At 40.1% G+C, this 26,677-nt stretch overlaps 1 protein-coding gene across 3 annotated transcripts in view; it reads right to left on the reverse strand.

The window, feature by feature from the left end:
* The window catches only part of SOAT1 (sterol O-acyltransferase 1), a 56,526-nt gene extending 30,948 nt beyond the window's left edge, over positions 1–25,578 (reverse strand). Inside the window, exons 1-3 of one of the 3 annotated variants that reach the window (XM_024758792.1) lie at positions 25,366–25,550; positions 13,681–13,775; positions 13,205–13,333 (exon numbers count right to left, since the gene is read on the reverse strand). In XM_024758792.1, coding sequence (XP_024614560.1) covers positions 13,205–13,325 — 121 coding nt within the window. In that variant the 5' untranslated portion in view covers positions 13,326–13,333; positions 13,681–13,775; positions 25,366–25,550. Of the gene's footprint in view, positions 1–13,204; positions 13,334–13,680; positions 13,818–25,365 lie in introns of all 3 variants that reach the window. The other 2 variants (XM_024758791.1, XM_024758790.1) reach the window with 2 other exon arrangements.
* Positions 25,579–26,677: the final 1,099 nt, after the last annotated feature.

Here is a 26,677-nt window from a genome sequence, read left to right on the forward strand (position 1 = left end):
TAGTCCAACTTAAGCATCTGAAAAGACATGTCTCCAAAAAAGATATACAAATGGTCAATACCATCTGAAAAGATGCTCAATATCACTGGCCATCAGGGAAATGCAAATCAAAACCACAAAGAAATATCATTTCATACACACTAGGATGGTTATAATCAAAACACATAAGTGTTGGCCATTGTACACCTTAAGCTAATACAATGGTATGTGTCAATTATCTCAATAAAGCTAGAAAAAGAGTTGTACAAGCAGGAAATTTTGAGAAGAGCATTATTTCAGGGATTGGATGTGATAGCTTTTCTGTAATACAATTAGAGAGTGTTAATAAACACTTGTAACAATGATGTTTATAAGCTTGGTACAAATAAAATAGAGTTTATTATTTACTATTTAAAAAATTTTTTTGTTTGTGTTGGGTCTTCGTTGCTGTGTGTGGGCTTTCTCCAGTTGTGGTGAGTAGGAGGTACCCTTCGTTGTGGTGCACGGGCTTCTCATTGCGGTGGCTCCTCTTGCTGCGGAGCACAGGCTGTAGGCGCACAGGCTTCAGTAGTTGCGGCACGCAGGCTCTAGAGTGCGCAGGCTTCAGTAGTTGCAGCACCATGGGCTCAGTAGTTGTGGCTCATAGGGTCTAGAGCACAGTCTCAGTAGTTGTGGCCCACGGGCTCAGTTGCTCCAGAGACCTGGAAGCAACTGAGAAGTTGTGGGATCTTCCTGGACCAGGGATCGAACCCACGTCCCCTGCATTGGCAGGAGGATTCTTAACCACTGCGCCACCAGGGAAGTCCCAAAACAGTTTTTTAAGTGAGGAGAAAAAAGCTTTGACCAGAACATGGAGAAATTAAAACCCTCCTACATTGCTGGTGAGAATGTAAAATGACACAACGCTTTTGAAAAAGTCTGGAAGTTCCTCAAAAGGTAAACACAGAGGTACCATTTAACCCAGAAATTGCACCCCTAGGTAAATACACAAGAGAAATGAAAACCCCCCTCCCATTTATAGAAAATTAAAAATCCAAGCCTCCAAAAAACGAGCTAATAAGATCACTCATTATCCTATGATATTCAAGCAACTAATTTTAACATTTTGGTAAATATTATTTGTCCTTTTACTTTGGCAAAAATTAAATAATAATATTAAATATAATATTATAAATATACATACTATAAAAACAGAGTCATTATGAATACTGTTTGGTAACCTGTTTTCATTTAACATATTGTTAGTATCTTTGCATATCATTATATATTCTTCCACATCATTTTTATTGGTCTACTATTCTATTTTTATGCCTGAAATAGAATTTATTTAATCCTCTATTGGACATTTTGATTCTTTATATCGTTTCACAATATTCCACTTGGAAAAAAGGCATGGAGAATGTGAAGGTCCAAAATGCACCTAATGAAAGCTCTATAAGGAGAGGAAAAATTTGAAGTAATAATGGCCGAGAACTTTCTGGAAGTGTTAAAAAAAAGCCAATCCTCAAAGGAAGATCAAAGAATCCCAAGCAGGGTAAAGATACATCATAGTGAAACTGTGTAACATAGAGGTTTATTTAAAAACAAAACACAAAACAAAAGGACTCTTAAAAGCACCCAGGAAGAAAATATCACCTTCAAGAGAATTGCCATTATGCTGAGTGTCTGACTCATCAACACCAACAACAGAAGCTGGCAAACAGTGAAATAATATCTTCAACTGTTGATAATAGTGAAGTTTATGACTGGGAAGGAGGCTAGAGGTCATATCACGGAGAGCCTGTGCGTATCACAACAAGGGCTTTGAGGAAACTAAGAATTTTAAGCAGAAGAGTAACTGATCTGATATTGGAAAACCCCACTCTCTGGCAGGAGAGGAAGAAAGGACCACATAAGAGAAATGCAATAAATCCTGACAAGAAATGATGTCGCCATAAGCCAAAACATTAGCGCTGAGAATGGACAGGAGAGGATAACTTTTGAAAATATTCCCAAATTGGTAACTTATTAGGTAAGAAATATGAAGGTAAAACAAATATCCATTTGATTTTTCCATCAGCTGTAAAAATACTTTTATTTAGTTCTCTACCATCTATGATCAGACCATGGATTCATAAATAAGCTATTTACTTCATAAATAAATGAATACAGAAACTTCTTCCCTTCAACTAATTACCATAGGGGGATGGGGAAGAAGATGCCAAAGATTAATTCTCACTACCTGTGCATCATTCCCAAAAGGAATGTCTATCCATAAATAACCTAACCACCATTCAAACTGGCTTTGAGGAGTCAGGGTCTGGAAAGCAGGGAAAGAGTTTTTTCTCACTTAGACGAGAATCTCTAAAGGCCCTGCTCCAAGTGACAGTAAAGTTATATAAAGTCAAAGAAAAATATATTAAAAATCCAATTCAATTCATTTTCTTTCACCTTAAAACTAACCTCACACAATATTCAAAATTACTTTCTTGCTACCCACCCAAACTTAAATGTCATAAAAATCAAAAGAATAATACTCTAAAAGCTAACATCCAGTGATTTAAAGAACTAGATACAGGGAATTCCCTGGTGGCACAATGGTTAAGAATCCACCTGCCAATGCAGGGGACATGGGTTCCATCCCTGGTCTGGGAAGATCCCACAAGCTGCAGAGCAACTAAGCCCCTGCACCACAACTACTGAGCCCGCGTGCCACAAATACTGAAGCCCATGCACCTAGAGCCCATGCTCCACAACAAGAGAAGCCACTGCAATGAGAAGCCCGTGCACCGCAACGAAGAGTAGCCCGCACTGGCCGCAACTAGAGAAAGCCCGTGCACAGCAACAAAGACCCAACACAGCCATAAATAAATAAATGTTTAAAATATATAAAAATAAAATAAAAATTAAAAAATAAAGAACTATGTACAGACACCCAACCACATAAATCAACTCAAGGTTTCTAAATTTCTAAAACATTGACCATGAAATAGGGATAAGCCAGGACTGAGGGTCATGCAATTTCTGAAATACCTGCCTAGATCTATTAATATCACTAACTGATAACTGATCATTAACTGATAATACCTATTAGTAGACCCAAAGATAAATCCTTAAAGAAAGCTCCTCTAGATTTTGTTTTTTCCTAACCCTCTTATCTCTAAGAAGTCAGGCTTGCAGACATTTATCTTCATGAACACTACCTCACACTTGTAAAGTCTACAACATTGAATTGAGTATTTAAAAATTTACTCCTTGAAGTATCAAAAATCTAATTTGAACCAGTTTTGATAAAGACCTTCCTAAAATTATTACATGCTTTACCACCTTAAAAAAAAGAGAGAGACTGTACATAATCTTTATGTCGAATAAAAGATCATTTATTGCACTGTGCTATTATAGTGACACCTTTAGTAGGACTGAAATGAGAGCAACGGAGCCCACACTAAACAGCTCCAGAAAGTTGTGCCTTTCTACTAGGGTTGCTTCTTCACGGCTCTTCACCAAATCTGATTCCTGTAACAATCCTATACTTATGCTACTACGCCAAATTTACTGCCAATGTTACCCAGAAGGAAAAGATAAATAACCAAGCTTATTAAATTAGTAACGCACTTATTCATTCAATTATATACTCACTCACTTAATAAAAACCCTCTGAGAACCCAATACATACGGGGTACTAGGCATGTATTCCAAACCCCTCCTTTAGGATCTCAATAGAAGTATGCAAACATAGATAATTACAATACACGGAAGGGCTGTGGGATCATCAGGGTGGAGAGAGCTTTTGCAGAGCAAGTCAATATTTGAGCTGACTCAACTGATAAAGAAAAATCACAGTGCACAAGGTATTAGAAAGATTATTTCAGGCAATAGAAACAGCATGAAGACTTGTAAGGACTTGGGTTTTCTGGGACTTGACCCTGAGTCAAATGCCTCTAAGTGCCAAGCTCTCTTTGCTTTATAATACTGTACTTAATATAGGCTTTTGCCTAAGGGCAGCTTTTAACTCCTTACCTTCTAGGTTACCAGTTACTTTCTAGATCAGTGCTGCCCAACAGAAACATAATGTGAACCACATTATGTAATTTAAAATTTCCTGGGAACCACATGAAAAACTAAAAACAGGTGCAAAGCGAGTCTTTGAAATGTGTTATGTATTTTACAACTTTGGTGTTATCTCAATTCAGACTAGTCACAGTTCAAGGGCTCAACCGGACCAGACTGAACAGTGTAGTTCTAAATCAGGGGTCAGCAATTTTTTTCTGTAATGGGCCAGAGAGTAAGTATTTCAGGCTTTGGGGGCCATATGGTCCAAAAGCACTATACAGCCAGAAATGAATGAAAGTGGCTGTGTATGACAACTCCTGTTCTATATGGCTGAATTTACTGTGAGTCTGGCTGACAAAACTGACAGGTATGCACAGTTATTTTTTATAATCTCACCTGACTGTGGTGAACAACGCTGGTTGCTTCCGCCACAAGGGCGTGTGTTTCATTCCCCTTGCCAGAGACTGATTTAAGAATGGGCACGAGCACCAGTCAGGTATGGCCCACTCAGGTTTAACTGAGAAGAGTGTAAAGGAACTATCTTATAAATGTGTGGGCAAATTTAAGAAAAGCAACAAAGGATGGCATAGCATTCTAGGGCTAGTAACAAGCAACAGGAAAGATGTTACTATCCTGAAAGGGCAAAGGAGAGAAATGGTTTAGGAAACCCAAAGAGAACTCCCTGGAGAGAACTATTAGATAGAAGAGATGGTTACTCAGCCCAGAGGGAACCTATGTTATAAACACACACCTTACTCTCTGCCCTTGGACCTCCTATCAATGCCACCCACCCCAACCATGACCGAACCCTACCAGAAACCAGAGGAGAGGGCATGGAAGCCATTTGATTGTGCCCGGGGAGGCTGATGCTCTGGACTCTAAGTAGGGTAGAAAAGAGTAAAGAGGTAAAAGGAAGACAGCATAACTTGTAATCTAGTTCTGGCCAGTGAGACATGAGAAGTCTGTTGGGCAATTTCTAGGAAAGATTTCATTGCTCTAAAGAGAGGTACAGGGAAACGGTGTTCCTTCTGATGGAAATTATTCTTTTGCTTTCCCAGTTTTCTTACCCAGCCTAGAGTCACTAACCCTCTGTCATTATTTCTATCCTTCCCTCATCAACGCCACTAATTTCTTGGACCCACCTAGCCACATCCCAATCCCAGATATTGCTTGCTATCTGCTTTCTCTGATTTCAAACTGCCATGCACTGCAGAAATATAATACAGAAAATGGGCCCACTATAAACTGTTGCTGTCTAGCGTTAACCAGGCCTGCAATAAAAATGAAATCTTTGTCTCTGCCTCTTGATGAATTTCTATAACATTCCTCCCAAGCGTAGTTCCAAACATTTTCCACCTTCAAGTCCCAGCCTTACAAAGCAAACTTCAGTTGATCATTTTGGGGACCAACTCCTGAAAAGTCTTCTATCTTAATTTTCACTATCTTTAATCCTCTTCTCCACTGTTCCTTTGTCAGAGGAAGGGGTAGCCCATCTCTTTTTCAAGACTACCCCTTTAAACTATATTGCCTTGATCCTTTATATGTCCTTTGAGAAACTGTTCAAATAATTCAACACACTGAGCTATTTATTTTGTCCACATTACATTCAGCACCAAAGTAGTCTTTAAAAATTTTCTGAAATTATGATATGGATGTCATAAGTGGTACTCAAAATTTATCTGTGAAGTATTACATATTTACTTAACGTTTTAGAAACAAATATGTAACGGAAACAAACTATCACTTCATAGAATTTACTGCTTAGGATGAAGATTCTTCTTTTTAGTGAAAATTTCTTTAAATTACATAATAATAAATATGGTACAGAGATAGTGGCAAAATTATAAATAACTGAAATTTTGGAAACAATGTCCTTTGGAAACAAACAACAGCCCTTTCCAATGAACCTCTTATCTTTCAAGACCCAACTCATGCTGTCTTTTCCTTTTAATATAAAATGCCCTGGAAAAGTGGTTCGTACTTCCTATCTTCACTGTCTCACTAGCAATTCATCCCCAACATGTTTCTGCAACTCTTCCTTTTCTGGAGTCACTATGGCCTCCAAATTTCTAAATTCTCATCCTCATTAAACTTGCTGCAAGGAGTTCCCTTGGTGGCCTAGTGGTTAGGATTCCAGGCTTTCAATGACAGGCCCCCAGTTCAATCCCTGGTCAGGGAACTGAGATCCCGCAAGCCATGCGGGATGATATCATATATCGCTTGTATGTAGAATCTAAAATGTGATACAAATGAACTTATTTACAAAACAGAAACAGACTCACAGACATAGAGAACAAACTTCTGGTTACCAAAGGGAAAAGGGGGTTAGGGAGGGATAAATCAGGAGTTTGGGATTAGCAGATACAAACAATTATATATAAAATAGATAGGGAATTCCCTGGAGGTCCAGTGGTTAGGACTCGGGGGCTTTCACTGGTGTAGGCCCAGGTTCAATCAGTGGTTGGGGAACTAAGATTCTGCAAGCTGTGCAGTGCAGCCAAGAATTTTTTTAAAATGAGAAAAAAAAAAAGATAAACAAGGTCCTACTGTATACCAAAGGGAACTATATTCAATATCCTGTAATAAATCATAATAGAAAAGAATATGAAAAAGAATATACATATATATAACTGAACCACTTTGCTGTACACCAGAAACACAACATTGTAAATCAATTGTACTTCAATAAAAGATTTTTAAATTAATTAATTTATTAAATTTTAAAAATCAAGGCCTACTTATAGTGACTAAATTCCTAACGATGACTAAGGCCTACTAGGCAGTGATGAATCACCATTTTTCAAGTTCCACTTCTTTTAGTTTCACTTCTTTTAACTAGCATTTTCTTTGTCTCCTTGTGGTAAGTACAGAATTAGCTAATGTGTAGGCACTGACTAGCAGGTTTTTACTGCCTAGAGAAGTTCAAACTCATTTTGAAATCCTGATAATTTTCTAAAAAACTCTCATTGACCATGCCTTAGAAGATCTTCATCCCAGCTTCACCTTGCTCTCCATAGAGATATAAGTAATCCAAAAGAGTCATGTGAAAGCCATCTTTATGTCTAAGGATGGTTGGGTTTAGGAGTAGTCCTTGAAAGAACCAATCATTTATCAATCTTAGAAGCAAAAGGGGAGATACAAAAAAAAAAAAGTATAATCCATCTACAGGGACTTCCCTAGGGGTGCAGTGGTTAAGAATCCGCCTGCCAATGCAGGGGACGCAGGTTCGATCCTGGTCCAGGAAGATCCCACGTGCCACTGAGCAACTAAGCCCGTGCGCCACAACTACTGAAGCCCGCGCGCCTAGAGCTCATGCTCCGCAACAAGAGAAGCCACTGCAATGTGAAGCCTGTGCACAGCAACGAAGACCTGACACAGCCAAAAATAAATTTTTTTAAAAAAGGTATAATACATCTAAATCCTCTATTGCTCCATCGACCTCAAAAACCTTTCAAAATTGTCTATTAATCACATGTCTACACTGCTACAGAGAAAGGAACCTGAACTAGAAATGAGGGTCAGTATATAAATATCATACAGAAAATGAGATTTAATAGATAATGTTGAAACAACTGGCTGGCCATTTTGAAAACCTGTCAAATTAGATCCCTAGCTCACTTATTATTCAAAATAAATTTCAGATGGATCAAATATTTGAATCTTAAAAAACCCAGGGCTTCCCTGGTGGCACAGTGGTTAAGAATCCACCTGAAAATGCAGGCGACATGGGTTCGATCCCTGGTCCAGGAAGATCTCACATGCCGCAGAGCAACTAAGCCCGTGCGCCACAACTACTGAGCCTGAGCTCTAGAGCCCATGTGCCACAACTACTCAAGCCCACGAGCCACAACTACTGAAGCCCACGCACCTAGATCCCATGCACCGCAACAAGAGAAGCCCCTGCAATGAGAAGCATGTGCACTGCAAGGAAGAGTAGCTCCCGCTCGCCACAACTAGAGAAAGCCCGCGTGCAGCAACAAGGACCCAACACAGCCAAAAATAAAATAAATAAAATAAAATAAATTAATTAAAAAACATTTTTTTAAGTTATCAAATTATCAGCTAGTAACTCCCATTTCTTTTAACTAATCTTCCTAAAATGGACCAAGATATCCAAACTCATTCTTTTGACCTTAAAAAGTACAAAAGGTACTAATTAATATTCAATAACTTTACTGCTGCTTTTAACTATGTCTCATTGTACAAAACCTTTTTCAAGCAAAGTGGACATCTGTCGTCTCTCAAAATGCCATAGAGTTTATTCAAAAGGTCACATCATCCATGACTGAAGAAGGTTGAAGAAACAGGCACTCTCATATGGCTACTGGGAGTGCAATATTTCCAGAGGGCAATTTGGCAATACCCACCCAATAAATCTTATGACCCAAAAACAATTTCTTGGAATGTAGCCAAGGAAAAATCATAAACACTTGAACGTTTGCTTATCTGCACTTTCTAAAACAAATATGTTTTGCTTTTATTCTAAGGGGGAAAAAAATGTGTTCTCAACCTACTCAGTTGATCAAAGCTCTATGTGGACTGGCCAGTTTTATGATTAGATGCATAAATTGGATGAAGGGGCTAAATTACAGAATAACAATGATATTAACTTTTTTTCATATATTTTTGCCAAGGGACTCTCAATCTTTACAAAAGGCAGGTTGTTCTCTCTGTTCAAATACTTATGTACATATCTCAAAGAACACTGAAATTGAATAGAATTAGAAGTATATTAACCAAGTTAATATTTGTTAAACACTTAAAACAGTGCCTGGCACATGATAAACTGTTAGCGGTCATTATCATATTTACTCATTAATTAGCTATCAAATGAACAATGCAGCAAAATAAATGGTAGTCAAGCATAGGCATTACCTGTAAATTAAGAGAAAGGTAGAGAATGTCCCCAACCTGATAAAGGGCACCTACAAAAATCCACAGCTAACATAATTAACAGAAAAACTGAAAATTTTCTCCCTAAGATCAGAAACAACACAAGAATGCCTAATGTCCACTCTTGCCAATTCTGTTCAACATTTTACTGGAAATTCTAGCAAGGGCAATTAGGCAAGACAATGAAATAAAAGGCATGTTGATTGAAAATGAAGAAATAAGACGAATTCTTATGTGCAGATGGCATGATTTTGTATATAGAAAATACTACAAAACACACACACAAAAAACTCTTAGAGCTAATAAATGAGCTCAGCAAGGTTGCAGGATACAATAACAATATACAAAAACCAGCTGCATTTCTACACATTAGCAACAAATGATTGGAAAATGAAATTAAGAAAATTCCACTTACGACAGCAGCAAAAGGAACAAAATATTTAGAAATAAATTTAACAAAAAAAGTGTAAAACTCACCAACTTAGAACTATAAAACATTGTTGAAAGAAATCAAAGACCTAAATACAGGCATACCTCGTTTTATTGCACTTTGAAGATATTGCAGGATTTTTTGTTTTTTGTTTTTACAAATTGAAGGTTTGTAGCAACCGTGCACTGAGCAAGGCTATCGACACCATTTTTCAAACAGCATCTGCTCACTTCATGTCTCTGTCATATTTTGGTAATTCTCACAGTATTTCAAACTTTTCATTATTATATTTGTTATGGTGATCTGTGATCAGTGATCTCTGTTCTATTACTATTGTTACTATTGCAAAAAGGTTACAACTTGAGGAAGACTCAGATGATGGTGAGCATTCTTTTAACAATAAAGTATTTTTTAATTAAGGTATGTACACTGTCTTTTTTTAGACATAATGCACACTTAATAGTTTACAGTATAGCATAAACATAACTTTTATGTGCACTGGGAAACCAAAAAATTCATGTGGACTCACTTTATCGTGATACCCATTTTATTGTGGTGGTCTCGAACCGAACCCACAATATCTCCGAGGTATGTCTGTAAATAGAAAGACATCCCATGTTCATGGGTTGAAAGACTTAATATTGTTAAGATAGTGTATTAGTTTCTTGCACCTGCTGTAACAAATTACCATGAACTAGGTGGATTAAAACAACCGAAATTCTCTCAGTTCTGGAGGCCAAGCTGAAATCAAGGTGTCACAGCAGGGCCCCACTCCCCTTGGAGGCTCTAGAATCCAGTCCTGGCTCTGCAGCTTCTGGTAGCTAGCAGCATTCCTTGGCTTTTGGTCATTGCACTCCAATCTTCAAAGCCAGCATCTACAAATCTCTCTCTGCTCCATCTTCAAATCACCTTCTCCTCTGTGTGTCATCAAATCTCCCTCTGCCTCCCACTTATAATATACAGGACTGCATTCAGGGCCCAGGTGGCTATTCAAGATAATCTCAAGATTCCCAACTAAATTATATCAAAGACCCCTCTGCCCCCTTTTCCTGCCATATAAAGCAGCATTCACAGGTTCCAGGTTTTAGGACCTTTTGGGAGAGGGGGCATTTTCCGGCCTACCACATATGGCAATACTCCCGAAACTGATGTGGATATCCACATGCCCAAGAAAGAAGTTGAACCCTTAACTTATACAGTATAAAAAATAACTCGAAACGGATTATTGACCTAAATGTAAGACCCAAAACTCTAAAACTAGAAGAAAACATACGACAAAACCTTCGTGACACTGGGCTTAGCAAAGATTCCTGGATATGATACCAGAAGCACAGGCAATAAACACAAAAATAGACAAATGGAATCATATCAAACTTAAAAACTTCTGTGCAAAGAACAGTCAACAAAGTGAAAAAGCAACCTATGGAACGGCAGAAAATATCTGCAAATCATATCTGATGAAGGGTTAATATTCAGAATATTATATTATGAAACTCCTACAACTCAACAACAAAAAAGCATATAACCCAACAAAACAAAATGGCCAAAGGTTATGAATAGATGTTTCTCCAAGGAAGATATACAAATGGCCAACAGGTATGTGAAAAAGTGCTCAACACCACTAATCACTAGGGAAACGCAAATCAAAACCACAATGAGGTATCACCCTACACCCGTTAGGATGGCTACTATTAAAAAGACAAACCAACCACCAACAACAAAAACAGAAAATAACAAGCACTGGTGAGGATGTGGTTAAATTGGAACCCTTGTGTGCCACTGGTGAAACTGTAAAATGGTGCAGCCGCAATCAAAAACATGATGTCAGTTCCTCAAAAAATTAAAAATAGAACAACCACAGAATCCAGCAATCCTACTTCTGGGTATAGATCCCGAAGAATGGAAAGCAGAGTCTTGAAGAGATAGTTGAATACCTGTGTTCATAGCAGCAGCAGTATTCACAGTAGCCAAGAGGTGAAAGCCAAGGTACTCAGAAGTACGTGGGCATCCAGCACAGAAACAGTAAAACTGTGGGACTTCTCGGCCTCCATCTGAGCCAACCCTTCATAATAAATCTTTTTATATATCTATATATATCCTATTGGTTCTGCTTCTCTGGAGAACTCTGACTAATACACACACCAAATGAGAACTGCCACTCTAAGAGCTGTGTCTCAAACTTTAACCTGCATATGAATCCCCTGAGAACTTATTAAAATGAAATTTTTGTTCAATTAAGTGTGAGGTGGGGCATTTCTAACAGGCCCCAGGTGGTGCAGATGCCCCTGGGCCTGGCTGGTAGGCCATGATGACTGGCATGGCGTGGTGTCCTTTAAGCCCTTCACTACTCAAAGGTCACATTTTACCCATCTGCTTACTCCCCCAAAGTGAACCAATGTTAAAGTAAGTGGAGAAACACATGCAATTTTCAGATCAGCGTTAGTTACATTAAACCAAGGAGGAGGTCAGACTTCTTGTTTTAGGCTAAACAATTCAATTTTTATTATCTGCATTAAAACCTGGAATGATTAAAACTTAATGAACTGAGGCTATAAGGAGTACTGAAAACATGTAGAACTTAGAATAGTCTAAAAGCTTTTCTTTAAAAAATGGGACATAGTGAGAAAATCATACTGGTAACAGAAAGTTTCAATAAAAAAATGTGAATTAGCACCCAGTCCCTAAATCAAGGAAGGGGAAATTTTCTACCCAATGTTGGCTTATCCTTTTGCACAAATTTCACATTTTATATCACACTAAAACTAGTCCATATGACAATATAAATATTTCATAAATAGCTAATTAAGAGTCCAACAATCAATAAACTACATTATGCAAACTTAAGCAGCAACATTTATATTCCTGGATCCAGCTGCTGTATTTAATTTACAATTAAATTTAAGTAGGAAAAGCAAAAGCTTTTCTTTATGAAAGAAGTCTCAGGATGCCAAAGACAACCTGTCTCAGAAAGTTCCACACCTATTTGTTAACCAAACAAGCCTCAAATTTCAAATCTTCATTGAAATCAAACCTATACAAATGTCACCACAAAAATAAATAGCCTGATTCAACAGATGACATCAGTTGAAGTTGTGTTTACAGGTCTATCAATCTTAAGCACAAATCTTGACCTTAACAAGTATTGTGTCATAGTCTTCTTTGTATTCATGTTAAGCAAACTTGGACATGAGAACTAACAAAATTCCCCCAAGATTTATAACCTAGTATTGAACTAACTAAGTTAGGTACCCTGCTAATTACTCTCATTATGCTCATTACACCTATTAAAAGAGTAATTAGTAGCACTTATTTATAACAATCTAATTATGCTAACGGCAGGAGAGGGGTTCTCATTCACTTAACTTGGAGCTCCATGAGGGCAAACACATCTGTATCAATCACTGCTGTAGCCCCAACACCTAGCAGGACACCAATAATTATCGAGAGGTTAGGTAGTTGAAGGAATGAATAAATGAATGAATGATGTCTAAAACACAGTAGATACCCCAAAAATGTTCAATGAGTTAATTTAAAAGGGCTTACTTTCTAGTTTCTTCGTTACCAGATATATAAAACTAAATTAAAGCATACATTGCAAACTCCACTTACATCAATAAAGCTCACCTCTATGAGAGGTGCAGCAACTTACACACCAGTGTCACCAGCAGTATCTAAAGCAGCTGTGACTGGCAACTAAACCAATTTGTTCCTTTCTATTCTTTTCATCAATTTATTTTTCTCCCCTGCACTTTACAGTGCCTACCAACATATCCATTTATAAGAGAGCTAAAGAGATGGCAATCCTTGCTCTAGAACACTGAATTTGTTGCCTATTTCATTAATTCACCTCAGAAACAGTAAAAGCCTCACCGTTACTAGGTGTCTCTTGGCACTCCTCTGTACAGTCTCTCTGGCCTTCTTCCTTTTCCTCAGCATGTTTACTGGACTTCGACAGCCGTTTTCTTACAGACATCTTCTCTTCGCCCAACATCGTGTTGTCTAGGAAAGAAGATATAAAAAGCTTTAAGTATCCGGCTTAGGCAAATTTCACAATATCACCATATTTTTAGGGGAGGCAACAAATGATATATTCTCTTCCTTTTGTTTTACTTTAATCACATTTAAGCATTTTCCGAGTACCAGATACTATAACAAATACGAAGAAATTGGTCTTTATAAAGTAATTGGCTGGTTTCAAAACACAGCCCCCATTCTTAAAGAAAATGTAGTTGAACAAACAAGGCGTAAGTACATGAAAAATTAAGAATTAAATAAAAGTTAAGTACAAAGATGCCACAAGGTAGAGCACAATCAATAGTCAAGTTAATAGTAAAAACAATACATACCTGAAGTGCAGAGACAGAAGAGATCATTAAGAGGTGCAAAGGTTTCACAGAACAGAAGGTATGTGACCTGAGTCTTGAAGGACGAGAATGGAGCACTTCATGGGTGAGAAAGGATGAAAACAAGGTCCTTGTAAGCCCTGTTCAGGGGACCATGACTGATCAGACTACTTCACCAGAGGACAAGAAACAAGCTTTCGTCGAGTAATTACTAACTACCAGGACTCTGCTAGGTGCTTTAAGTTTTCTCATCTAATCTTCAAAACTCTGCAGAAAACTTGTTATTACTCCTGGTTCCTATATGAGGAAAAATAAGGTTCCAGGTAGTTACTGCCAATGCCTTCCACCCACACACCAGGAGCATACCAATGGATGAACAAGCTGAGTTTGAACAAGCACATCATGGGAAACTGTGGGGCATCTTGGTAAGAGAATATTGGAAAGGATTTATTTAGGATTTGGATTTGACTACGTGATTTTGGGGGAGAGCCCAAAGAGGCAGGGGTTCACTCTGGCTTGAGTGCTGGCCGAAAGCGAGGACAATGTGATGATTGGGTATACCAACAAATCTCTGTAGGGAGGCAGACCAGAGGGAGGCTAGAGCTGTAATTGGTAAAGCATCAACAATCATTCCCAGTAGCCTGGAGAGGGGAATGTTGGATATTTTGTGACTTGGGCAACATGCATGTCTTTACCTGTGTTAAGACATGATTATAACATGGTCTTTTGCTGGTCTTGACCCATCATATTCAAAGAATGGCTTTGTGTGATGTTGATGTTCAGTGAAACCGTCTGTGTTCAACAGAACACCCAGAAGGACTAGCTCTCAAGTTCCAGGCTAGGTCACAGCAACACCACGGCCTAGCTGACTGTACCAGGGCAGCTCCAGGACACCAAGGGCTGTTTGCTTCTTCTCATTACAGTAACTTGCCCAAGTCCACAAAGCTAATGGCAGGGTCAGATTTGAACCTGGGTCAGATCCAAACTACAAACACCACCCACTATTTGGATTTTTTTTTTTTTTTTTTTTAAGTTGGTAACAGAAAAGTGGTGAGGGAAAAAGACTTGAAAAAAAGAACTGGGGTCAAACTGTAAAGGCCTAAAAATTAGGAGTTTTTTCAGTTAGGTAGTAGTGAGACATTTTAAAGTCCTGAAAAATATGATCAAAATCAAATTTTAGGCAGATCAATATCGGGACAATACAAGGTTTACTCCAAAGCAGTGTTTTACTCTGTAGAAGTTTTCAGCAGTCTGAAAGCAAAACATAATGAAGTACTCACTACATTACTTTTAAAATTCTAAGATTATGGTCTTTTTAAATGGTTATGTTTAAATGTCCTTTTCTGTATACAATGGAGTACACGGTGAGCTTGATTGTCTTCTTAAATATCACTGCTTGGCAAAGTAAAAATCTGACAAATCTAGATCAGTTTCCTTCTATTGTTTTCCGAAATCAAATGAAACAGAATTATGGAACAGTAAATGAATATATCAAGTAGAAATTTTAGGAGACCAATAAGATCCAATTAAAAAGAGGAACCTAGGAAAGAGGTCAGGGCAACCGGTAAATTTTAAAATCATTTGTGTAACAGTGACAGAGGAAGCCAGAAGAACATCTAATTCTCCAACAGAAAAGATTAGAGAAGTGAGAACTGACAACTAAACTCTGAGGGATGCCCTCAAGTAAGACAACAAGAAGTAGACATCAGGGACAAAAACAGAAAAATAAAAGATGCAAAAAGAACAAAGATGTTTCGAAAAGGAATTATACAGGAGTTAAGAGTGTGGAATTAAAAATAGGGACTCTACTTCTGAGCGCTTATGTGCTTTACGTGTATGATTATTTTAATCTCTACAGAATCTTTAAAGTAGGCACTACTACGTTATTCCCCCAATATTGTCTTTGGTCACCATGTCTTCCCATACACTCTTTCCTGTCTCTAGAAAGCTGTTTCTCCTCTGCCCTTTCTAGCGAATCTTACTCACCATTCAAAGTAACAGTCCCAGCAGCAGCAGTAATAACAACAGTTTTGACTTAATGAGCAGCTGTTTTGTCCCTACCAGGCACTGTGCTGCTAAATCCTTTAAATTTTCTTATTCAACCTTTACAATTTCAGAGGTAGGCATTAGCTCATTTTACAAGTGAGAAAAATACAGGTTAGGGAGGTGATTTAATTTGCTCCAAATCCTATAATTCTCCAACTGCAGAACAGGGATTCAAAACCAGAACTACTGGATTCCACAGCCTACACTGTAATCACCAGATGGCCTTGACTCACCTCCTCTGCTAAGGTTTCTTTGACCACCATCTCTCACCTCACCATCCTCTGTGGTCCAACTGCACCCAGTACATCCTGTCACACTAAGATACTCAGTGAGCAATACTATCTGCCTCTTACACTCAGCATAAGCTTCTTAACAACAGGGACTAAATGGTATCTTCTCTTTGAATTTCTAAAATCTAGTGGGGCGTATCTGGAATATGATAGGTATATATTAGTACAGAAAGTGATGTACCAGTTAATACCACAACCAATTATTCTGAGTAATAAGTTCTCTAAACTCAGAGGAAAATGTGTGCTGGCAGAATGCCGATGAGCATCATCTTCACTGTTAACAGCTTTATACCTTCTACTCAACAACAAGACCTACAACAATCGCTCTTAATTGGGGGTGCGGGGGCCCCCTAGACTAAGGGTATGCAAAACCTACTTTGAATATTTCAGTAACTGAAATAAACAATTATACATTTATCACATAAAGCAAGCAATACAGGCTAACTAAAATAATGTTACTTTGCTTTTGGCTGAGACTGTATCAACTCAGTGAGAAATCAGTTCTCTCTTGCTGATTAGAAGGTGAAAAAAGGGCTTCCCTGGTGGCGCAGTGGTTGAGAGTCCGCCTGCCGATGCAGGCGACACGGGTTCGTGCCCCGGTCCGGGAAGATCCCACGTGCCGCGGAGCGGCTGGGCCCGTGAGCCATGGCCGCTGAGCCTGCGCGTCCGGAGCCTGTGCTCCGCAACGGGAGAGGCCACAACAGTGAGAGGCCCGCGTACCGCAAAAAAAAAAAAAAAAAAAAAAAGCTAAAGCACAGGTCCTGAGCTTGCACAATTACACTGCCATAGATCCATCAACATTTTAGAAGTGAGCCAAAGAAGAAAACACTAACTCTTCATAAAAAGCTTTATGTCATAGTCTATGGTATTTGGCCTCAATTTCCTCCGTTAGCAGGAAGAGAGAACCATAACACAATGGGGAAAGCACAAGATTTGGTATCACAACACCAAGAGGTAAGTTAACATCTCTGCTCCATCATATTGCATCCTCAGGTAAATCCTCCAACCTCTCAATGTTTCTTCATCTAGAAAGTTTAAAATACTACTGCACACACACACACACAAAGATAATACACACTAGAGTGCCAATATTCTATTAACAACCTAGCTTAAAAAATTAAGTGAACCTGATCCCTACATTTCTATGCCCTGTACGCTAAATGACACAAAGTCATATCATCCCTCAAATTCTACTTGTGTTTGCTCTTAATATGTGCTAGATGAGGGTAAATAAAGTTCCATAATTATACACTTTCTCAAATGCAGCTCAAACACCACGTGGCTTCTAAGAAAGCTTAACAAATTTTGTTATTGTCACACATACAGATGTTAGGAAGGATAACTATTACTTATGCCTCACCTCAATTTTAACCAAATCCTCATATCATGTAAATCATAAGATTATGAGATGATGTCTGAATTGAGCTCCTCCTGCCATGCATGTCAGTAACAGTACATGGCTGTTGTGGCAGAAAATGGAGGGAAATTACAGAAATGCTCAGTTCAACTGTTCCTTCTCTACACAAATGGATCACTTTGGCCTCTGTGTGGAGAGCAGACCACAAGGAGGGCAAGAGCGTAAGAAAGGGACACCCTGGCAATCATCCTCCTAGCAGACTCCTGCAATCATCCAGGTGAGATGAAGGAGAGCTGAACGTTCTGACCACTCATTCAGGACTATGAATCCACCCCCTTACCAATCTAGACACTAGCTAGCCAGACTACTTTAGCTGTTGCAAAGTCAAAAATTCAAACTGTAATTAATTCTAAGTGGTTTCTAGGTGCTGACGTGGATCACTGCCCTTATATGTGAGGTGTACCATAGTTTTTTCTTGCCCTCCTATTAACACAGGAGGGGAAGTTATCCTCCTCGTTTCCTCTTACTTCCAGGTCGCCGTTCCTCGTTCCCTTCCTTAAATACCTCAGCCAGATTATTACACCTGATACTTCTCTTTGTTGTATGTTCTGTCTTCCTGATCACTCCCCTCCTTTACTGAGGATGTGAACACCTCACTCACTCCCCCTTTCTCCCTTCCACCAATTCTTCCACACTTCTTTCACTTCAACATTTATGTACTAGATCCAAGCTCCTGGCCTCCAAGCTCCTTGACTTCTTCCTTTCTCCAAAAAGCTGTTCTTATGTCCCAGTCACATCTTCCCCTAGAACTTACTGTTACCAACAACTGCACCATGTCCATAATTTTCATTTCTAGTGTCTAACGCTCTGATCACCACCAGTGCACTTACTGTGATACCCTCCTTTCCTCAGCAGGTCCAGACTTCCCTGAGCTCCAGACTCCTATCCAAAGGCCCACCGGACACCTTTATGTAAGTAGATGTCTTACAGGCATCTCAAACTTTAACATGACCAAAACTGAACTACTGATGTTCCCTCCAATTCCATTCTTCTGTCTTTCCTAATTCCGTTAATGGAACTAGCAGTCAGTCTTTGCCCAGATTAAAAACAAAAAACCCAAAGTTATCCTTGATTCTCTACTTTCCCTTAATCAATCCAACAGCAAGTCCATTTTACTCTGTCTTCAAAATATATATCACATTCTAAACTTTTCACCACATCCATCACCTTCACCACAGTCTAAGCCACCGCCACCTCTCACTGTAGTAGCCTAACTGGTCTCGCCTCATCTTCTCCCTTCTGGTCACACAGGGCCCAGAGTACCCTTTTATTTTTTTTTTTTTTTTTTTTTTAATCCCCCGGACCGGGTCACGAACCCGCGTCCCCTGCATCGGCAGGCGGACTCTCAACCACTGCGCCACCAGAGAAGCCCCAGAGTACCCTTTTAAAAGGTAAATCTGAGCAGGTCATTCCCCTGGCTCAAAATCCTTCAGGCACTGAATTCTGTTCCAAGCCCTCACCATTGTCTAGTAACTCCTCCATGATCTGCCATCCACCTCCCGACCCTCCACTTCCGACTACAATTCTCATTGCTCATTCTCATTACTTTGGCCTTCTGCTGTTTCTTGGTCAAGCCAAGTTCACTCCCACTTAAAGGTGTCCGCTATTTCCTCTATCTGGATTATCTCCCCCAGACACCCTCCCTCAAGGATTTCCCCCTCACTTCATTCAAGATCTCAAATGTCCCCTCCCCAGGGATTCCCCTATCTACTCCAACTAAAATAAACACTCTCACACCCTGTTAGTCTTATCCCTTACCCTGCTTTATTTTTCTTCAGTGCACTTATTTCCCAATACATTATAGTTGTAATTGTCTACCCCACAAGACTAATCCCCATGAAAAGCAGAATTTTGACTTGTTCACCATTTTATCCAACTATCTAGAACTTTGCCTGGAACAGTCTGTACTTAATACATGAATGAATGGTTATCAAGCATTTTCATACACAGTAAGGAAATAAAACAACTTCCCTTCACATGTTCATGCAACAATCATCAAGAGGATAGTATGAGAATTGGAACTCATGTTCATTTCTAACTTTACCTGTTAACACTAAAAGATAAACATAGACCCCAGTTTGGGGTTTAAGTTATATGGACGTACATAAAAATGATCCGTTCTAGAGCTTAAGACTTTTCATCAGCATCTGCCATTCTGGACCCAATTATAAACTCAGGCTGTCTAACAGACTTTGAGAAACAGTTTGCTAACAAATGCCATGACTTTTACTTCCCTGTTAAATCTCTCAAACTTGAGAGATTTTTCTCCTGAAACAATTCAAATAATTAGAACAAACATTATTAGAATTGCTGGTAAGTTCCTTTTAATGTGTACTTACCACTGGCTACAATTTCTGATAAGATCTTTGTATACATTACCTCCTTTAAACTTAACAATAACCCTGTGAGGTAGGTAATCCTGTCCCCAATTCACACAGAAAAAAGTAGTGACAACCAGAAGCATAATTATAGACAACTGTAAAGAAAGAAAACTTTAAAAGTAGGAATCAACTTCAAAAAAGAGAAAGCAACCATAGGTCTTTTCACGTAGGGTTAAAGGGCTTATGTTTCTTATGAGTCCCCCAACACATTATTGTATCAAAGCAGACCTGCAGGGACTTCCTTGGTGGTCCAGTGGTTAAGAATCTGCCCCCCAATGCAAGGGACATGGGTTCGATCCATGGTTGGGGAACTAAGATCCCACATGCTACGCAGCAACTAAACCCACGCCACCACAACTACAGAGCCCATGCGCTCTGGAGCCCGTGGGCCACAACTAGAGATAAGCCGGAGCACGGCAATGAAAGAGCCCCCATGCTGCAACTAAGACCCGACGCAGCCAAAAAGAAAAAAAAAAAAAAAGCAAACCTGCTGAATTCATGCTGCTTTTTGTTTTTCGGTTTTTGGTTTTTTGGGCCGTGCCACGCGGCTTGCAGGATATTAGTTCCCCTACCAGGGATTGAACCTGGGCCAAGCAGTGAAAGCCTGGAATCCTAACCACTAGACTACCATGGAACTCCCCTGAAGTTCATGCTTTAATGACCCTGGCACATCTTGTAAAAGGCTATGGTACTTTAAACATAGAAGGCAAAGACAAAAATTTTAATTTGCCTTGAAAAACAATTTTTTTAAGTTTTGACACTTAAAAGGTACGTGTCAATTATCTGAAAATCCATGTATTTTAAGCACCTCTTTCTACAATGTTAGATGTATTGTAAATAATACAGAGGTCTACCCCATTAACTGTTCTCACACACTTACGCACACACGGTGTCAAGAAAAGGCATAACCAACCACTTAGAGAAGTTGCATAAGTCCTCATGGAGGTGAATTAGAGCCAGAGTTCAGATAAGACATAGAAGTTTGCCAGGCATCAAAACAGAACCAGATGAAGAGCACTCTGAAAACATGAACATGTACAGACCTTGGTGACATCCATTATTTCAAACATTTTATTGACGTCTACTACATGCCAGGCCCTGGGATACAAAGATGATTAAACAGTCTGAGCCCTCAAGGAATGAAAAACTACTGAGAGAAAGATATAAAAACATAATTATAGGAGTATTACAGAACAGTAATTTAGATATATGTACATGAAGGGAATACAGGCCTGATGCCCAATAGAGCTTAGGGGCAATTAGGAAAGGTTTCGAGAAGTAGGTAAAATCTAGGTTAAATCTTAAAGGAAGAGAAGGAAAAGGCTGGAGCACAGGGTAAATGGAAGGGCAAGGACAAAAGGTCAAGGGTCCTTAGGGGCAATTCTAAGGAGTTTGGATCTTAACACACAAAACAAGGAGTTGATAGAGGCTTTTAAACAGAGGGTGACTTATATCTGTCTGACTTGATATTTGTCTTTTAGTAAGAACTCAGGCAGCAATGTGGAGGATGTGCTATTGGCAGTGCTGGGGCCCAGGGCGGGCTGCCCCAAAATATGCCTCAGTGGCATACTATTTTGAAGAAACAGCGGTTGCAAGGGGGAGACTATGACCCTCCTCTCTGTCTCCCTGAAAACAGGAAATAAATCTCCCACGTAAAAGGTGCCCTCCCTGTAATGGAAGGTAGAAAGACATCCTTATCACCAGAGATGGGGAGTTCAGGGCCCAGAGACCTGTATAAGGAAACACCTGCCACTTCTTTGCTAATTTACTAACCAAGCCCAAACTTTGCTTAAGTTCCTTACTAATTAAGCACCCAAACCTAAGCTTCTTTGTCTTGTCAATTCCCCTCTAACTTATTGTTGGTCTAAAACATATAAAAGCTGCCTACTTTGGCCACTTCTTAGGTCTTGTTTCTGAGACCTCCATGCACACGAATCAAAGATTCTTTTTTCTCCTGTTAATCTACCTTGTGTCAAGAATTCAAGAGGGGTTAAATCAACTATACTCCAGTACAAAATAAAATTGTTTTTAAAAAGGTGAATTTTATGATATGTATATTTTATCAGAATAAAAAAGCAAATACTGGGGGGGAAAAAAAGAGAACTCAAGAGGGGTAAAGGGGGAAATTTTGCCCTTCTGGATAACAGGGAGAACAATGAGCTCTCACAAATGATAAGGGCCTAAAGTAAGGCTCAAATGACATGTATTTCTTAAATGGACAAATGATTTCATGAAGAAGAGATAAGAGAGATCGGATAAATTTACAAACATTAAGCTGAGGCATCTATGAGATATCCAGGTGCCTACACCCAGAAGGCAGTTGGAAATACAGATCCCAAGCGAGTTTCCCAACTAAGCCTACGGGTGTGCCATTAAGCTAAGTAACTACAGGAGAAGAGAAATGAGTAGATAAGTTCAATATGATATACCGGTGAGTCAGCCAAGTGATTATCGCCAACAGGCAAATGAATATACAAATCTGGACTAAAGAGAGAGATGTGGGATTCATTGGTGTATAGGCAGCAGCTAAGGCCAAGCACAGGAAGGAAGTCTCAGGGAGAGGCCATAAGTCAAGAAAAGAGATTACTTAGGAAATAACAAAGCTAACATTTGCCTAGTACTTACTTTGGCTCATTTAATCCTCACAACAATCTATGTGGCAGATACTATTAACCCTTTTTTCTTTTGGCCACGCCACATGGCTTGAGGGATCTTAGTTCCCTGACCAGGGATTGAACCCAGGCCACAGCAGTGAAAGAGTCCTAACCACTGAACCGCCAGGGAATTCCCACTATTATCTCATTTTAGAAGTGGTTAACATTTTCCAATATTACAAGGCAATTAAAGAACTGTAAAGAAAAAAAACAAGGCCTAGGAAAGATTAGAGGAGAACCAGGAGCAAGCAATGTTCCAAATCAAGTTAGAAGATACAAGAGGTAACCTACGGTCAATACCATGGAAAATTCAGGTAGGACCAAAAAAATACAGGAAGAAAAAAAAAAAAGAGCATGGGGCACTGAATATTTCACAATCTGGGGACATTAGTAGCTACAATTTACATGCATAATTAGTTTCAGGAAGAAGGAAGTTTCAGGAAGAGAGAGAAAGAAACATTGAACTGGGTTGTAAAATGAGTTGAGGAAGTGAAAATCATGATCATAAGACTAGTCTCACAAGAGGTGCAGCAATAAAGGAAATAGGCACTCATGTTTATCATGTCAGTAACATTTAAAGTGCTGGGTGCCAGGGTCAGTGCATCACATACCTCACTTAAAATTTCCATTTTAAAAGGTGCAAAAGATTCGGAAACACTACTAAACTCAGTCATATGACAGTAAGTGGCAGCAGAAACATTTACACCCAAAGTGGCATAAAGTTGACTAGCTATTTTAAAAATACAACACACTGAACAATTATTTCTTAAGAATCCAACCAGTTCACTGGTTTTGGAACGTTCAGTGTGGTAGTATCTAACTTGCCTTAAGAAAGCGAAACAAAAAGAATTGGATTGAACCACTAAAATGAATCACGTTGGAAAGAAGTGTTCACTTTAGCCTGCCTGCAGTGTTCCTTTATTAATAAAGCTTTCAAAAGCACATTTAAATCTATTTTTTAAAAAAGAAGAAACATTGAACAGGAACACCTACTCTAGGAGAAGACTTTGTTACATCACTCCCAGGTTCAGTAGGGGTAAAGAGAAACACTTTACAGATACAATTCAAAACATAAAGGTTCCCTTTCTTCTTTCCAAATAAAGGTTTGCCCTAGTACAACCCTATATTTACATATCAAAGAACTGGCTTATCAATTAGCAAAACTAAAGAACACAAATTCTCATTTACACCTGTATGGTCACTATAATCATTTATCCTATGTGATAAATTCCAAAAATAAATTTTGTTAACTGGCCTTTGTTAAAAACTTTTTCCTTTTCCTTCCCAAAGGAAACAGGTAATCTCTAGTTAATATTTTTCATTCAAAAGTTCCCTCCTTGGGACTTCCCTGGTGGTGCAGTGGTTAAGAATCCGCCTGCCAATGCGGGAGACACAGGTTCGATCCCTGGTTCGGGAAGATCCCACATGCCGAGGAGCAACTAAGCCCGTGCGCCACAACTACTGAGCCTGCGTGCCACAACTACTGAAGCCCGCGTGCGTAAACCCCATGCTCCGCAACAAGAGAAGCCACCGCAATGAGAAGCCCGCACACCGCAACGAAGAGTAGCCCCCGCTCGACCCAACTAAGGAAAGCCCACGCACAGCAACGAAGACCCAGTGCAGCCAAAAATAAATAAAAGCAATCATTAAAAAAAAAAAAGAAGTTCCCTCCTCTGTCCTCCAACTCATTCATTCTCTCATTGTGCCAGGTGCTGGGCCAGACTGCGAACTAAGACCTAAATAAGATGGACTAGCCCAGCCTTCATGAAATTTACATGCTAGTAGAAGAAACAAAGCATCTAAGTAACTAACGCAGCTCATTACAATTGATGATTAACTGCAGCTAAGAAAAATAGAGCGCTAGGAGGGTTTAACTCCCCACAGGATGGGTTTCCTGAAAAAGTGATATTAGGGCTGATATTAGAGGAAATGAGCCAATTAGAGGTGAAGGAAACCCCTAAAGACCAGGAGATAGTAAAGAGAAAGAGGCTTTCTTAGAAGAACAAAAATAAAACCGGTGTGGCTGGAGCCCAGAGAGCTCAAACTGAACTGGAGATAAGAGTGGCAACAGTGTTTTGATCTTTATCCTAAGAATGTGAAATCTTGAGAGTTCGCAGCACATGATGCAATGAGACACGTGCATTTTTAAAGGAATAGTCTTGAATGCATCAGAGCTCCTTCCAAAATCCATCCTCATGCCTAAACAACACACAACTTCCCTAACATCAATACCGCCCAACTTAAAGCAAGGGGAAAAAAAAAAAGAATGCTTCGAGTTGAATTCTACTCGAATTCAAGGGACTCTGGAAAAAAATGTTTAAACAGCACCCACCTGAGAGCTTATAGGTGTTTCTCGCTTACAAACAACTTCTAAACATACATATCATTTAAACTGCATGGCTATTAACATTTAAGAATGACAGAAACTTAATCACATCCTAATATTTCAAAATAAAATGAGTTGATTGAAGGTTTTGGTATCCAGATTTCGATGTCTTGAAGTACCACCTATCCCTTCACACTTTTTTCCCCTAAAATCAGTCAGAAGCTGACACTCTGAGTGCGTTTTTGGTTTCGCTTTTTAAGGAATAAAATGTATTCTAATTCATAACTTTCTTTACTACTGGCTTGAGAGATGTCACAGGATTTGGGGGGGACACCAAACAAACCTCCAAGGTTTAAAAGGCTGCCAGCCATACCGGCGCCCGAAGGTAACTTTCCCGCCCGCCCCATCCCCCAAACTGCCCAGGACTCGCGGAGCCTCCCCCTCCCCTCAGCCCAGGACAAGGCCAGGCCCCCGGGCCAGAGTTGCAGCCGCCACTTCTCTCCCCTTCTTCTCCGGCAGAGGCGGGTGGACCCTGGCAGGAAGTGAGGAGGGGACTGGGGAGCATGGGCATTACCTGGGGCCGGAGCCTGGCAGCGGGGACCTCAGCAAGGAGGGCAAAGCCGAGAAGCCGTCACAGCGCGGCTGGCAAGAAGGTCGGCTCCTAGCCGCTCGCTTCCCGGCTGCCCCAGGCCGCCAACGCCACCAGCCCAACAGCAAACGAATGTAACGCGCCCGACTCCCCAGCCCCTCCGCCCCCAGCCTCGCAGCCCGCTACGCAGCGTCATGCGCACGGCCAGCGCCGGCTGAGGCTTTCATTGGTGCTCCCGCCCGCCGTCAGGCTCCGCCCACCGCCCACGGCCGCCCCGCCCCTCCCCGAGTGCGCGGGGTTCCCAGGCTAGAGACCCACGCTGGCCTTGGCCCACTAAGCGGGAAGCTTTGCGCGAGTAGACCTTGATTCCCGCGACAGTAGCTTGCTTTCCATTTCTACCCCAGCGATTCAATGTTCTGCAGAAATGGGACCGAGGCAACTTGCTGCCTGTCCGAAAAGGAGCCCTGCATGGTAGCGCAGAACTGACGAGTCTAGTGCCTCTTCCAGAGACTCGCAGAATGCGCCTATAGAACTGTGGATTATTGCAGTTTGAACTGACCCCCTAGGACAACTAGAAGCGCTAGCCAGAAGCGTTTGTCATGGGATGCTTTAATGCTTTGAAAATTGTTCTCAACTGTGTCCTTCAGCGAACTAGATAAAGAGACAGTAAGGTAAGTGAAATACCGGGGCAATGAAGTAATTTAAAAGGGGACTTCACAATTAAAGAGAAAATAATGATGCAGAGAGATTAGGACATTAGATACAATTAGATTGTATCTGTTTAGATCGCTTAGATTTTATGAAGGCCAATACGTAGGCAAAGGTAGGTGAAAAGGGAACGATGTGGGCAACAGGGACTGAAGGGCCACACTCTCAGCCTGCAAACCAGTACGAGCTAACCTAGCCTGTCCAGTCAATCCAACCCTACAGTATCAGGTTGAGATGGCCACCCATGACCCGGTCAGGCTGCCCTGAACAAATGGATCGAGGTTACCTAAACTGACTACTCTCGGTGGACCTTTTAACAAAGAGATTTGTATAAGTTCCCCTGGCCGCCCAGAGCACCCAGCATTGTTCACCTCGAAGCAGAACCTGGCTTCAGCCTTCAGTCAATTCAGGACTGGCAGTCATTGGCAGGCACACCCAGTTTACCTCTTCTACAGTTGTGATTGCTAATTCTGCCACCTGGATGACAATAGGATCTGATACATCACCTCTCGCCTCCTACCAGTTTAAGAGTAGTAGGAACACAGGGACTCCTTTCTTTAAGACTGCTCACCACTATATACACATACTA

The sequence above is a fragment of the Neophocaena asiaeorientalis genome, unplaced genomic scaffold, assembly GCF_003031525.2.
Source record: "Neophocaena asiaeorientalis asiaeorientalis breed wild unplaced genomic scaffold, Neophocaena_asiaeorientalis_V1.1 scaffold182, whole genome shotgun sequence".
NCBI lineage: Eukaryota > Metazoa > Chordata > Mammalia > Artiodactyla > Phocoenidae > Neophocaena > Neophocaena asiaeorientalis.